We start from the raw sequence: 16,434 nt of genomic DNA, 5'->3' as shown, positions 1-16,434 counted from the left end.
ATTATTATTCAGCATTATGGTTGCTATTGACATTTCCAGAAATAACTAGGAGGGGGGTAGCTGTAAGAAAATCCTCAACGCTGGCAAGGCTGTAGATCAGCCGGTTGTAATTAGGATGTGAAATTAAAATGATAAATGTTTTACAGTGATGCAGTGAGTCAGATTAAATGTCAACTTGCCTTCATGTCATTTACATTATATATCGCATATCATAACAGTATCCTTTTGGCAGGGACTCACATTGTGCACAAATGCATTTACTTTGAAATCTGGCCATGTAAGTGGAGTTAGCATAAGAGTGAGTTTAGTTAGCATGTGAGTTTAGTTAGCAGGTGTTGATGTTTCATAATCAGACAAATAAATTACACAAAAGCAACATGTGACAATTTTCAGCAACGGGTTTATTAAATTAGTGCAAAAGACAGACATTACTCGTTCAAAATGTCTTCTTTTTCTTTGAGGTTGCTTTCCAATCGAGCCCGCACTCCTTCCCCCTCGTTTGATAAGTGCAGGCAGGAGTGAAAAGATAAACTACGCACCACATCACATTCTTTGTTTTCTTCTTTTACATCGTTCTTAGGACTTGAAAACAGATGAAGCACAAACGGGGGAGCAAAATTTTAACCTAAGCACATATGAGCATTGAAAACTCAAAGACCACACTGACACCAATGGCATTAAAACGAGGGCTCAAGTTCACTGATGGAAAAAAAAAGAAAAGAAACATTTCTCCTTGTCGGTGTGGGGACCTCAATTAAAGTACATAAGCTAATCAATACTGTATATTCATACAATGGTAAAAAATAAACTATTTATATAATAATACTTTTTTTCCCCCAAGGTTCACACCATTACTATAAAGATATACTGATTCCACTCCATGACAACTAATGCAATAAAAACAGTTAAATCGAAGAAACAACTCCAGGGTTTTCCGACTTTAAAGGCTTATTGGCTACCACCTTGTCCTAAGAGACCACAACCACTGCAGACAAAGAAACAGGCAGCTTCTCTCCTCTGAAACAGGGAAACTAGATCAAGCACAGTCTGTTGAGAAGATAAAAGAACACATCAAAAAGCCAACACGACGCCCACCACGACCGTGTCTCAGCCTTCGCCGTGTTTGTTGGCATGGGAAATGGGAGGTAGGATAGAAGGATGGGGGAAACATTTAGGATGGTGTAGTGAATTCCAGTTTGAAAATGATTCTGGAGTGTTTTTCGATCCATCAATTCATTTACTATAGCACTTATCCCGTTTCATGTCAGAGAGGAGTGCATTTTAGAGAGGTGCTCGCTCAGGTGTTGTGTATCTTGGACTGGTTGCCTGTCAATCACAAAGCTGGCATGTAGGGACAGACGACCATTTACACTCACATTCACACCTATGGACAATTCAGGCTTCTTCGAACCTCACATATTTGTTTTGGACTGGGGGGAGGATGCTGGAATACGCAGAGAAAATCCACACAAGCACAGCGAGAACATGCAAACTGCTCACACAAACAACTGTGATGTCCTCCGGCAGTTTTCATTATTAAGCCTGCTGTTGAGACATTAATTGATGATGTTTATTATTGTGGTAGAAGTGTCATATTTTTTATTTTTAGATTTACCTTTTCCTTGAGCTGATTATTGGAAATACCGTTCAGTGTGATGTAGAGCAGTTCTCCATGATTAAACACAACAGCTTTTAATGTTTTCTTTCTTTTTTATGATAGAATTAGTAACACTTTCTTATATTGCTCCTCACCATAAATGGGTCAAGGGTATGTAAAGTTGTGGATTGTAGAAACTCAAGTAAGTCTGACAGACAAATCGACTTAAAGCAACATTTGTTCAGTCGAATAATATTATTTGATGGGGTTCCATGTAAACAGCAATCAAATCAAATCCGGTCACTTGATGCTAGAACATCCTCTGACAGAGTACATTGCATCCACACGCAAAAAAACATGACACATTCTACTGAGATAGATTTTACAGAGTAACACACCTCTACTGTTTTTGAGGCTGCAAAAAGAAAGATGTCCAAATGTGTCAAAAATATGAATTGAATAATCAATGGCGTCCAGGGTATGTGTGGACCGAGGACAAAATGTTAAATAAAGGTAGTCAGACAAATTAAAGTTGATGTGATATAATGCGGGACGGAGCAGTTCACCAAGGAAAGTAGCGATGAAGAAAAGCAGACAACTGTAGCGAGAAGATAAGTGATTTTTTACACAGCAGTTGAGCTTGTGGGGATTGTGTCTATTGTCATGTATAATTTTTCATGGTGTGAAGACTCCTTTTCCTTCTCTTTCGTCCTCTCTGCTAAGCCAGCGTTGTGTGCAGGAGATAAGTTGTTGCTTTCCGGTTTTGCAAACAGGACCATTTTGCAGAAGCTACAGGCCTGGTGAGACAAGACATGAAGAAAAAAAAAAGGCTGAATGGCAGGAAAGTGAGGCATGGACACAGAGTACAAGAGGTAAACCAAGGTCAGCAGGGATGCATTGCAGATGGCAGATATCAGTGTATTTTCATTAAATATTTAATAAGGACAGTGTTAGAAAAATATTTCTTGCACTTACAAAATGGAATATCACTTTGCTGAGACAAAAAAAAATAAAATATATATATCAACCAGTTCAGGGTGTACCCCGCCTACTGCCCGTGAAGACAAGCGGTCAAGAAAATGGATGGATGGATGAATTTATATATATATATATATACCCTGGATAAGAGGTAGGGTTGCGGGGGCAGCAGCTTTGGCAGGGAAACCCAGACTTCCCTCTCTCTAGCCACTCTCTCTCCCAAGGCGTTACCAGGCCAGCCGAGAGACATAGTCTCTCCAGCGTGTCCTAGGTCGTCCTCGGGGCTTCTCGCCGGTGGGACATGCCCGGAACAACTCTCCAGGGAGGTGTCCAGGAGGCATCCTAACCAGATGCCCGAGCCAATTCAACTGGTTCCTCTCAACGCGGAGAAGTAGCGGCTCGGCACTGAGTCCCTCCCGGATGACCGAGCTTCTCAACCTATCTCTAAGGGAGACACCGTGCGGAGGAAACTCATTTTGGCCGCTTGTATCCGGGATCTTGTTTTTCGGTCACGACCCAAAGCTCGTGACCATAGGTGAGGGTAGGAACGTAGATCGAACGGTATAAATCAAGGGCTTTGCCTTTCGACTCCGCTCCTTCTTCACATCAACGGACCGATACAGAATCCGCATTACTGCAGACATTGCACTGGTCCGCCTGTCGATCTCCCGCTCCAACCTACCCTCACTCGAGAACAAGACGCCAAGATATTTGATCTCCTCCACTTAGGGCAAGATCTCATCCCTGACCCGGAGAGGGCACTCCACCCTTTTCCGACTGAGGATCATGGTCTCTGATTTGGAGGTGCTGATTTTTATCCCAACCGCTTCTTATTTCCAGTGAGAGTTGAAGATCACGGCTTGAAGAAGCCAACAGCACCACATCATCTGCAAAAAGCAGAGATGCAATGTTGAGGCCACCAAACCGGCCCCCCTCCATCCCTTGGCTGCGCCTAGAAATTCTGTCCATAAAAGTTATGAACAGAATCAGTGACAAAGGGCACCTTCAGGTTGGGAGACAACCACTGTACCACCTCAATTCCCACTCTCTCCAAGTTGTGTCTTGTTTGTCCTTGTACTGCATTGCTGGTGTGTCCAAAATGAGGCCAGCTTGAAGTTACGAGGATTCCACCTGACACCAGCAAAATACTAACACACAGCAGGAGCGGCATGGCTAAGGTGGTACACTGGCTGTCCCCGAACCTGAAGGTTGTGGCTTTTTACCTCACCCTTTGAGTAGCCTTTTTTTTATTTTTATAAACTTCTAAAATGTACTAAAAACTCTCATTGTAAAATTTACTTAGAATTTCTGAGTGAAATAACTTTACACATTTTTTTACAGTCTTTTTTCCCCACTTTATTTTATTTTATTAGTGCACTATGGGACTGAGACTGGGACTTAAGAGGAATTTGTCTGCAGAAGAACTTTTTTGTGTGAAAATTTCCAATTTGTAACGTACAACACTTAAACTTAGAATACAGTACAAATATATAATGTAGCAAAACTATATTAATTTTGTTCCTGCCATTGTAACCCACCCTGACCTCGGCAGTTTTATTCACATTTGGCAATTGGCGAGTTAACCTATTTCTGGTTGTGTGTGCATGGTGGCTATGGCTCAGGATGTAGAACTGTTTGTCCAGTAACCAGAAGGTCAGCTGTTCAATTCCCACTCCCTCCAAGTTGTGTCATTGAGTCCTTAGGCAAGACATTTTAGACACATTGCCTTCTTTGCCACCCTCACTGGTGTACGGATGGTGCGAATGTTTGGTGGTGGTTGTATTACCCAGGGGAAAAGCTGGATTTTTGTGTGTGGGAGTTGAATGCTGGTTTTGCTACACGCTCCGCTCTCTTCAATACAGGTGTGGCATATCAGTGGTGATTGCTATTCACACACGTGATCAACTGTGTATGAATTTGAATTACAAGCTGGATTGAAGAGAAACCTCAAATAATCAAGGTAAGTTAAATCAACTCTCTTATTTCAGCAAATGTGACATGAGGACCCTTATGGAGAAAGGTAGAGTGGTAGAATAGTGTGATTCTTAATAAAAAAAACCTTATAAAAACCAAAACTCCTTCTGCAGGTTCTAGATAAAACCCTTGAAACATAAAAGGGTTCTCAGTCTAACTTACTGTTAGTTCTACATGAAACCCTTGCAATATTAAAGGGTTTTAAGTGGAACTTTCTATGAAGGTTCTAGATGAAACCCTTGCAAATTAAAAGGGTTCTTTGAGGAACTTGTGAAGGTTCTAGACAAAACCCTTGTAAGATAAAAGGGTTCTCAGTGGAACTCGCTGTGAAGGTTTTGGATGAAACCTTTCACAGATGGTTCTGCGTATAACCCTCTATGTATATTTTTTATTTTATTTTATGATTTGAAGATGCCAGAATTTGCACATAATTTTGTGTTTTTGTCTGTCTGATGACATTGTTTTTAAAAATAAGACATTATGCTCAAGCAGTTAGTACTTGAGTATTCTTTTCAGCAAATACTTTTTTTTTTTACTTGAACTTGAAAGATTTTTTGATGACTACTTTTTACTTTTACTTGAGTACAGTTTTTGGCTACTCTACCCACCTGCTATTTCTTTCTTTCTTTCTTTCTTTTTAATTCTTAGAGTTGTACACTGTAAAAAAAACAAACAGTATTAACTCTTTGACTGCCAACAACGTTAAATAACGTTTAGTAAAATCCTACGGAGGAGCGCCAAAGACGTTAACTCTTTGACTGCCAGACGTTTTCAGAAACGGGATGTCGCCAGTGCCAGCCGATTTAAGCATTTCGACTGATCTTTCAAGGTCCACAGAAAATGTTGTGTTTGGACTATGGAAACACACATACTACCAAATGAAAGATTGAACTCTCATCTTTCATCAGAAAAAAAAGTTTGTTTCTACCTTATTCCGTTCTTCAGTAATCAACAATAGAAAATGGTTAGTTTCACCGAAATGCTCTGTTTTGAAACAAAAAGCGGAGAAAAAGAGCTTTTTGTGAAACGATGTTATTTCATGCACTCTAGTGAATTCTACACTTCTTTTTGTCCATGAATGATGCCACAAACACCTAAATAGTGCTTTACTTCTGTAATACACCACCACCAACAATGAAAAAGTGTTTTTGGATTGCAAAATACGTTTATTTCCATTCAACAGTGTAACAATTTGACAAAACAATTTCGCAAACTATTTACAAATGTGTGCAACTGTGGTACTATTTACAATTATGTGGATGTTTCAAATACAGTTTTTCTTTTTGTAACACTGCCGTGCGTGCAAGGAGAAGGAGCAGGATTTGCACAACAGATACGTTTCACTTCAATTGTCCGTTTCGCGTGCAGACGTTACACTTTCTTGACGGCCTTTTTTTCCGGGGAATAGCAAGTAGCAGACTGTACCCACTCCTCCGATGAATATGCATTGGACTCGGGGTACTCTTCGTCGTCCGATTGAACGTCCGCCTGAGCGTGCTCGTTTGTGCTCCGCGTTTTCCGGTGTTAGCATCGCTAGCCCATGAACCTTTATGACGTCGTCATAGCCGCCGCGTCAGCGCTTTCAACTTCGGCGTCAACCTCGGAGTCACTATCATCATCATCGATGATGATCATCGTCGTCATCAATGTGCTCTTTAGCGTTGGTCGATGCCTTTCGTCTTTGTAAAAAATTCCCAAGTGTGAGCTGCTTGCAACCGCCATTGTTTGCTTCTTCAGCCATCTAGCTCCGCCTCACGTCTTCTACTGCCGCGTGAACGCTTCCAACCTCGGAGTCACCATCATCATCATCGATGATGATCATCGTCGTCATCAATGTGCTCTTTAGCGTTGGTCGATGCTTTTCGTCTTTGAAAAAAAATGCTCGAGCGTGAGCTGCTTTCAAACCGGTCGCCATGTTCTCTTCCCTTCCCCAGCCATTGTCCCCTCTAGCTCCGCCTCACGTCTTCTACTGACGCCTACCCAATCTTGTCAAAAGAGAGTCATCGCTGCCCTCTAGGGGCCAAAAATAGTTATTAGGCTCACTAGACCTGCTTGAAACTTTCACCACAGCTGGGCAAGGCTTTACTCCACCCGTTTCAAAAAAAAAATGGGTGGACGTCTTTAAACGTCTTTGGCGCTCCTCCGTAGGTTTTTGCAGAACGTCATTTAACGTCTTTGGCAGTAAAAGAGTTAAAAGACGTTCACCAAGTTTTTTTTTTTTTTTTTTTGGGAAACGGGTAGAGAGGAAAGCCTTTGCCAGCTGTGCTGAAAGTATCAACCAGATCTAGTTAGTATAATGACTATTTTTGGCCCCTAGATGGTAGCGATGATTCTATTTGGACAAGATTGGTTAGGCGTCAGTAGTAGAAGACGTGAGGCGGAGCTAGAGTGTTGAGGGGACAATGGCTGAGAAAGCGAAAATGGCGACCGGTGGCAAGCAGCTCACGCATTATCGTTTTTTCAAAGAAGAGAAGCATCAACCAGTGCTAAAGAGCACATTGATGACAACGATGATGATGATGGTGACTCCGAGGTTGACGCCGAAGTTAGAAGCATTGACGCAGCGGCTATGATCACGTCACAAAGCCTCACCGGCTAGCGATGCTAACGCCGGAAAGCGCGGAGCACAACCGAGCATTTCTGCTCAGGCGGACGACGAACAGTGCCCCGAGGCCAATGCATATTCATCGGAGGAGTGGGTACAGTCTGAGAAGACACTGGTTATGGACTACGATGCCACCATGAATGGAGTGGATAAGATGGATCAGAACATCTCTTACCAACCGGTATAGGAACTGAAGGACATGAGGAAGCCAGACGTAACACCACTGTAACGTCACCGTATCACGATCCTGAGAGTAGACTTGATGGCAACATGGCCAAACACACACTGCAGTATATACTTGCTATTCCCCGGGGAAAAGAAGCCAGAAAAAAAGTGTAGCGTCTGCAATCGCAGTGAAATAAATCTGTTGTGCAAATCCTGCTGCGCCCCCTTGCACGCAGGGGAGTGTTACAAAAAGAAAAACTGTATTTAAAACATCCATACAATTGTAAATAGTACCACGGTTGCACACATTTGTAAATTGTTTGCCAAATTGTTTTGTCAAATTGTTACACTGTTGAATGTAAATAAACGTATTTTGCTATCAAAAAACACTTTTTCATTGTTGGTGGTAGTGTTTTACAGAAGTAAAGCACTGTTTAGGTGTTTGTGGCATCATTCATGGAAAAAAAGGTTTCAAATTCACTAGAGTGCATGAAATAATATCGTTTCACAAAAAGCTTGATTTCTCAGTTTTTTATTTCAAAACAGAGCATTTGGGTGAAACTAACCATTTTCTATTGTTGATTACTGAAAAACGGAATAAGGTAGAAACAAACTTTTTTTCTGATGAAAGATGAGAGTCCAATCTTTCATTTGGTAGTATGTGTGTTTCCATAGTCCAAACACAATATTTTCTGTGGACCTTGAAAGATCAGTCAAAATGCTTAAATCGGCTGGCACCCACGGCATCCCTTTTCTGAAAATGTCTGGCAGTCAAAGAGTTAAGGGAGATACTTTTTTTTTTCATGTATAATCGACTGGTAGGGATGCACCACAGAAGATAAGTGATTTATACATTTGTGGTGCTTTTCTTTTTACTTTGACAGTATACTGTATATATGGTTCTAACTTCTAAGTATGTACAGCAGAAAATGAGGCAGGCATTGCTAGACATAAACAACAGACATAAAAATTGTACTTTGAAGTCAACCAAAACGTTGGTAATTTCAATAAACTACAAATTAAATTAATCAAAATTTTACATTCATTAAAAATTAATGTTGGAAAAAAAACATCGAAACATGATACTAATGTGTCAAACCGAAACAAACTGTGAATTTTGTGTATCGTCGCACCCTATATACATATATATATATATATATATATATATATATATATATATATATATATATATATATACTGTATATATGAACGTTGCATCATAATCATAATAATCTGTGTGTGTGTGTGTTTGTGTGCTTGTAGAGTGTTCTGTGGTAGTATGACAATTTGTTCCAACAGATCAAGAGGTAATATGAGACAGTCATTGCTATAGACAGAGTGAGCTGACACACATACACACGCACGCACGCACGCACGCACGCAAGCACCAAACTATGATTTCAAATATGAGGCTTTATCGATTGCTTCTCGTCTTGTGTGTGACATGTTGGAAGATGTCTGAGCTTGAATGGCGCATTTGTTCACGCCAACAGCTTCATTTTCACCCCTTTTCAGCACTTGGGCTTCCAAGTAGAAGACATGAAACACATTAGGTGTGGTACCAACAGTTTGTACATTTCAAAGAGATTTGTAGAATATGTTGTGCTCATTATTCTAATAACCTTTGCTTTTGTTTGGAAACTATTAATTTGAAATGTCTTCCACACTATTGTGAACTGAAACTATTGTATATTGTTTGTAATGAATACATAATCATAAAAAAGCGGTATATGTGCACCCCACTCCTGCTTCTGTATGACTGTGACAGTGTAGAGGCACTACACCACTAAACAATCAATTTATTGCACTGATCCAGAAATACTTGTCAAGAGCAGAACAGGTTTTACGTTCTGTTTTACTTTACAGGCTTACTACTAAGCCTCAGTGCAAGTGCTTATTAAACGAAATGCATGTGGCACAATATGGTGTAAAACAGGCCGTGTAAGCGGGAGGCAGTTTGACATCTGTTACCTTAATAGTTTACTGTTGAATTATGTATTGTGTGATTCTTTTGAGAGACTGTACTGTTTTTTCTCTTAACATTTGGGGTCACAGTCCTGCTGTGCTTTGTTTCATATAGGTTGGCAGTCACTATCATTTAGTTCAACTCTCATTTGACTCGTCGCCCTTAATGCAGTGGCGGTTCTAGACCATTTTTACTGAGGGAATCTAGGTTTTGTCAGAAGGACACATTTAACCTGCTAAAATGAGTTAACCTTACCACAACACAAAACCAAGCAAACCTGCAATAGTAGACTGTTATACATTTACTGTATGTATAGACTGGGTTGCAGAAATGTTGTTGATATTACGTCCTATTTTTGTGCCATAAAGACAAATAAAAATGAAGCAAACACTGTGACAGCTCCAGATGTGTGAGAGAGTGAGAGTGAGAGTGAGAGTGAGAGTGAGAGTGAGAGTGAGAGTGAGAGTGAGAGTGAGAGAGAGACAGAGAGGGAAACATGAGAGTGCCACAGGACTTGGGAAACAATTTCAGCGAGGGAAGATACAGAGCAGGAAAAAGAGACTGATGAAGATCCTGAGAGTGAAGAGGATGCCATACAAGCAGAGTGAGACAATATGCGGTTGCTGCATGTGAACCCACAAGCACTGGAACATCACGTTTGTGATGTTGAAATAAAAATAAAAGCAAAAACATTTTCCTGCTTAGAATGTATGTGTGCTTTAGGGCCCTATTTTCGTGCGCAGTGAAAGTCTAGCGCAAAGTGCAGTCTAGCGCAAAGTGCAGTTTAACTGCGCACATGAGTGGAGTTTTCTTTCTATTCATAATTTCATAGACCAGGGTTCTGCAACCTGTGGATCTGGAGCCACATGTGGCTCTTTAGTTCCTCTCTTGTGGCTCCCTCTGGAGCTGGTAAAACATTAGTAGATTTTTTAGATAAAATATAAAAAATCAGAAGATTACCATAAAATCACGTCCTTGGAATTGCAAAAAAAAAAAATTAGACAATTGATTTGAAAAGGCAGAAAAGAAAACATAAAATATCCAAAAACAAAATAATAAATCACGATAACTACCATAAAGTATTCAATTGGCAGAAATGTCATAAAATTTATTTACGAAAAGTAAAGAAAATGTAAACAATATTCTAGTATCCATAAAATGCCCAAAACCAAAATTGCCATAAAACAGAGGTGGGCAATCTCGGTCCTCAAGGGCTGGAGTCCTGCAGGTTTTGGAGGTTTCTAACTTCCAACACAAGCTGATTCCAATCAACAGGATCGTTATCAGGCTTATGCAGAGCTTGCTGATGAGCTGATTATATATCAGCTGTGTTGGAGAACGAAAACATCCAAAGGGCAACATGCAAAACCTGCAGGACCTCGATGCCCACCTCTGCCATAAAATGTCCACAAAATTGCCCAAAAATGTTAACAAATGTATAGCAAAAAATAGCCATAATATACATCCATCCATTTTCCTAACAACTTAAATTGCCAATTATGTCATAAATTTGACAAAAAGGCAGAAAAATATAAACGTGTATGAAAAAACAAGTATAAAAAATTACCCCCAAAAATCCAAAAACAGAAGACAAAATGTAGAAGAAAATGAACTTGGTTTCCAGCCAATCAAAGCGGCTCTGCTCATTTCCTTTAAATTCAACGCAGGTGAAGCACATGGTGTACATGACAGAAGCATAACGGACTCAATAGAGTCCACCTTCGAGATCACTCACCTTCAACCCCTGATCGGGTGTTTGTTTGTTTTAAATATACAGTATAATAAAGACAAAAATAATTATAAAAAAAAAATCACTAAGGTTCGATGCACACTGATGTCATATTTCTGAATGAAATACGATGACAACCACCACACATATCAACGGAGCTAAGAATCTGTCTGCCTGCGCCTGGATAAAATATACTAACATCATGTTTAACCACCTGTACCACAACTTAGACCTGTTTTCCATCCATCCATTATCCACTGCTTATCCAGGGTGAGGTCATAGCAGCAGCAGCTTTAGCAGGGAAGCCCAAACTTTCCTCTCCCCAGTCACTTGGTCCACTCCTATGCCGAGAGGCATAGTTTCTGTAGCGTGTCCCAGGTCGTCCTCTTCCCAGTGGGAGATGCCCAGAGCACCTCACCAAGGAGGCGTCCAGGAGGCATCCGAACCAGAGGAGCAACGGCTCGACTATGAGTCCCTCCCGGATGACTGAGCTTCTCACCATAGATCTGTTTTCACTTGGTATGAAGCCTAGTCTACGTTTTATCACCAAAATGCCAGCTGCACCATGGGCATTTAATAGAAAACACCCTCGGTCCACCGGAATGTCAAAAAGAAAAGTGCAACGCAGTCTGCCAAATTTCCGAACACGGTAAACAAGACTTGCCCCGTCATTAAAATAAAGATGCACTGGTTTTTACGTCGCAGACTTTCTTCTGTATTGGCTTACATGCTCAACAATTAGTCAAATTTACAACAAATACGTTCAAGTGAAATTCTGGGAAAGTGAGAGAATTCCCTTTATCCTTCCACAGATGCACAATCAGGGATAGAAGCCAGAGCTTCAACTGCTAATGTCACATGCGCGGCCGACTACATCATCCGCAAGGGGAGATCCTGCACCTTACTTGTATAAAGCCACTTTGCACACACACAATGTACAGACCAGGGCGAGTGTTATGACAGGTCTTGCTGATGAGACATGATTGAGCGATTCCAACTTCATAACCAAGAACCCACTGGCCCCAATTAAATGATCTCAGAGGAACCACTCAACAGGAGGAGTGGCAATAGCCACTCATCAGTCAAAATTTCATGAAGAAACTAGATAGAGTAGAAGTGTCACAGGCTGAAAGCCTTTTTGCACGGAACAGTGTGTGGCAACAATTAGAAGTCGTTGTTCACAGATGCTTTCCTTTAAAATTGATGGACCCTGAAAGAAGTTAGGCTTGGAAAAAAAATTGCTGCGTTTTTAAGTGAGCCAAACTTGCGGGGAATGAATGGCCTGATAAACCTCACAGCTGGCATTGTTACCAAAGGGCTATTTGTCAAGGACCGAATAAAGTATGGCAACCTTGTGATTTCCCTTTATGACTTACCCATTCTTCTATATACCCAGTTAACCAGCATTTAAACACATTTACATTCAAGCCCAATGTGAATATTATGAAGACAAAAAATATGATCTAGGAAAAATATGTAGAAAGTATGAGTTACATATGGGACAATAAATGGCAATAAAATACACTGCATAGTTCTCCTCAGAAATTAAATGCACTGTAACTGTAACTCATAAAAAATGTTTTTGCCATTTTCAGTTTAGTTCATAATTCAAAAGCAGGTATAGGTCTCAGCAGGGCTTTAATGCATCTACTCACCACTTGTTTGTTCAAGCGAGGAAGTAGGGAAACAGGTAATGGGTATTTAAAAAAATATCTGGAACAATTGGCATTATTGACTTTTCAAGTTAGATTTCAGTTATTTTCGTAACAAAATATGGACAATCCATAACATTTGGCATGTGCAAATGGGGTATATGCCACAGAGTAGGCGGGACTTCCAATTTCCTGATTTTCACACATCAGCTTTGTTTCAGTTTTCTGTTTGCGACGTGTGGGCCACGTCCCAATTCTTGCGCTTCCGCCTTTGTGTCCCTTGGTTGCTGTTCCCGTCGACAGGTGTGAGTGTGTAGTGTCTGTCTCAGTTGTCCGAAGCATTTCACAGAGTTGAGATGCCCATTGATGGGAGCTGGGGGGGCGCAGGTGTGGGGGTGGTAGTGTTGGAACGCGGCCATCAGTGGCCGGAAACTACGCTGATGTGTGGAACCCGGAAGTCTACCCCATTCAATTACAGCTCTATAATGGACCGGTATTTGAGTTTGTAACGAGTCCACAAAATCACATTTCTACACAAAGCTAACAATATTACAAAGAGTCCGTAAAATTGAATGACTAAAATTTTGCCAGCCCGAATTTCACTTGCATGCATCAATTCATCAGAAATATATTTTGTCGATCCTCTAAAAGTTATTGGGAATTGTTCATTAACACAAAGCGACTATAGTTGGGTTTCCATTCACCCATTTTTATTTGAATTTTCAAGAAATGCTAAAATGAAAAAAAGGAAAGGAAGAAAAATGTGAATTTTGGCGATGGAAACAGGTTTTGCGAATAACCGGATACACGGCGCACGTTTTGACCGGATATTACATCACACGTACGTTTTTAGTCACAAAGCAATGGCAGACAATAAAATAAGGTATGTTTGGGAAACAACAAAACAAAGCGAATATTAATGCATTTTTAGATGGAAAACAGCAAAGAAACGCTACGGTGTATCAAGAATTACAAAAGCAAATTCATACGACATCATCGCACGGTACAGCCGCTTCCTGTTTTTCTTCTTCTTCTTTCAAATTAATGGTGGATCAAATCTCTATGGTGTATTACGCCACCTACAGTTGCGGAGTCCCCTCTCAATATTCGCAAAAGAAGAACAGATGGAAACGGGCATAAGTTACATGTCGTTTTGCGTCTTTTCACAAAATTCGCTTAAAAATTCCGAAACATTTGGATGGAAACCTAACCAGTGACTGGCTTTCCTATTAGTGTGTGTGTGTGTGTGTGTGTGTGTGTGTGTGTGTGTGTGTGTGTGTGTGTGTCTGCACTCATCTCTAATACAAATAGACATGAGCTCAATAGTGGACACACTTGCTTTGTACAAGAGGCAAATGGAGGTACCTTTTACAGAACATGCAGGAGAACATAAAATGCAATGTTAAAAAAAAATCATAATTATAAAAATATTCTCAATTTAATGACCACACCGTAAACTCTCAAGGCATTTATGGTGATAGTTTTTATTGATATGATATCTAATTCTTCCATCCAACCAGGGTCGCCCACGAACCAAATTGGGGACATAAGCAACATTTTATTAGGAGTGTTACGGGTGAGCTGAAGCCTATTTCGGCTGACTTTGAATGACAGCCATACTACACCCTGGAATGGTCGCATGTAGAGACATACAACCACTTACACTCACATTCACACAGTCAGTGAGTGGGAATGGAACCTTCACTACTTCCACCAAAGTCAGGCGAGTGTACTGCTACACTAACAATGACTTCCATACTAATTATTTACACTATTTCACTATCTCAGAACACTTATTTTGACTGGCACAAGGTAGCCGAGATCTTCTCCTATAACTGTTTTTCACCGTCCGATTTCACTAATTAATACTGATATTAAAATTATCACTAAGGCTTTCACATCTAGACTAGAAACAGTAATCTCGACAATTATTCATAGCGACCAAACAGGCTTTATTAAAGATCGGCACTCTACTAATAATATTAGGAGACTCTTTAACCTTATTAGCATGTCACAGCGGCATGATAAAAAGGCAGTTATTATATCATTGGATGCAGAAAAAGCTTTCGACAAAGTTAACTGGTCCTTCCTCTTTGCTGTTTTAAATAAATTTGGCTTTGGGAAATCATTTATCCACTGGGTATCAGTATTATATGATTCTCCAAAAGCTTTAGTTACTACTAATGGGATTATATCTCAGAGCTTTACTTTACAGAGAGGCACAAGACAGGGATGCCCACTATCCCCTTTATTATTTGCAATATTTATTGAGCCACTTGCATTAGCCATACGCCAGGAAAGAAGGATTCAAGGAATTCACTCTGGGGTAACAGAACATAAAATTAATCTATATGCCGATGACATCTTACTTTATTTAGAAAAGCCGGCTACTTCGCTAGGGGAAGTATTTAATTTAATAACTAAATTCTCACAGTTATCAGATTATTCTATTAACTGGACAAAATCAACACTTCTACCTATTACAGAAAATTCATGGAACCCTGCAAGCCAGGATCCACACTACTCATTTTCTATAGGTAATTTAAAATACTTAGGCATAAAAATCTCACCTAAATTAACTGATTTAATTCATTTAAACTTTTCTCCACTTCTGGATAACATTTATAGTGACTTGGAGCGCTGGAATAATCTTCCTATTTCTCTAATAGGACGAATAGCCACCATTAAAATGAAAGTTTTACCTAAAATAAACTATTTTTTCTCAATGATTCCATTTAAACCTACGGCTAAATGGTTCCAGTTGTTGGGCTCAGCCGTAACAAAATTTTACTGGAATAAAAAAAAAGCAAAGATTAGTCTATCTACTCTTCAGAAAAGCAAATCCAAAGGTGGTCTAGAGGCACCAAATTTTATGTACTACTATATAGCTAACCAGCTACAATATATCGTTCTATGGGCACAACCCAACAGAGACACTAACTGTTGGTTGGAACTAGAACAGAAGGATTGTAATAACCTCAGACTTCGAGATTTACTCTTTATTACAACATCAATTAAGCGCCATAATTGTTTTAAAAACCCAATGATTTCCGCCACCGTGACTGCCTGGTGGAAGGCACTAGAATTGACAAAAGCCCAAGTGGAGCCCTGTGGACTTTCTCCCCTATGGCATAACCCCGACTTTCAACTTAACAACCAACCGTTTCATTTAGCTGTGTGGGAGCAGAAAGGAATTACACATCTCCACCATCTCTTCTCAGATAATATGTTTATATCATATACATCCTTGCTCCAAAAATACAATATAGAAAACGGAAATTTTTTACATTATCTACAAGTTAAAAATATGATAAAGAAAAAAATTCCAACACTTCGGGGTACGCTCCAACCGCCTGTTTTAGCTAAAGATATTAACAAGCTTTCTCCGACAACAAAAAAAAAACTTTCAAAAATATATAAGTTACTTTCATATACTGATAAAATGTCTTTACCCATCTCGAAATGGGAGACAGACTTGTCTATAGCACCGGAACCTGACTTTTGGATTCAAGTTTGTGAAAACGCATTTAAAATGACAAAACACACAAATTTACAACTTATCCAATATAAAATTATTCACAGAACATACATTACTCAATATATGATGAAGAAAATGGGACTCTCAGACTCCGACATTTGTCTCCAATGCTTACAAAACACTACAGACACTTATGTTCATGCTTTATGGTTATGTACTCCGGTTATGTATTTCTGGACTAAAGTCTTGGAAAAACTTTCCGCTATTTTGGACTGTAGGATACCTTTATC

General features: G+C 39.9%; 1 protein-coding gene across 1 annotated transcript in view; it reads right to left on the bottom strand.

Moving 5' to 3' along the window:
* Positions 1-380: 380 nt before the first annotated feature.
* cdh13 (cadherin 13, H-cadherin (heart)) overlaps positions 381-16,434 on the bottom strand; it is a 436,422-nt gene continuing 420,368 nt past the window's right edge. The window contains exon 15 of the mRNA XM_077567730.1: positions 381-2,394. Coding sequence (XP_077423856.1) covers positions 2,387-2,394 — 8 coding nt within the window. The 3' untranslated portion in view covers positions 381-2,386. The remainder of the gene's footprint in view (positions 2,395-16,434) is intronic.

This window comes from Vanacampus margaritifer, chromosome 6, assembly GCF_051991255.1.
Source record: "Vanacampus margaritifer isolate UIUO_Vmar chromosome 6, RoL_Vmar_1.0, whole genome shotgun sequence".
NCBI lineage: Eukaryota > Metazoa > Chordata > Actinopteri > Syngnathiformes > Syngnathidae > Vanacampus > Vanacampus margaritifer.
Note: the sequence above shows the minus strand (reverse complement) of the source record. Positions and strands in the feature narration are given on the sequence as shown.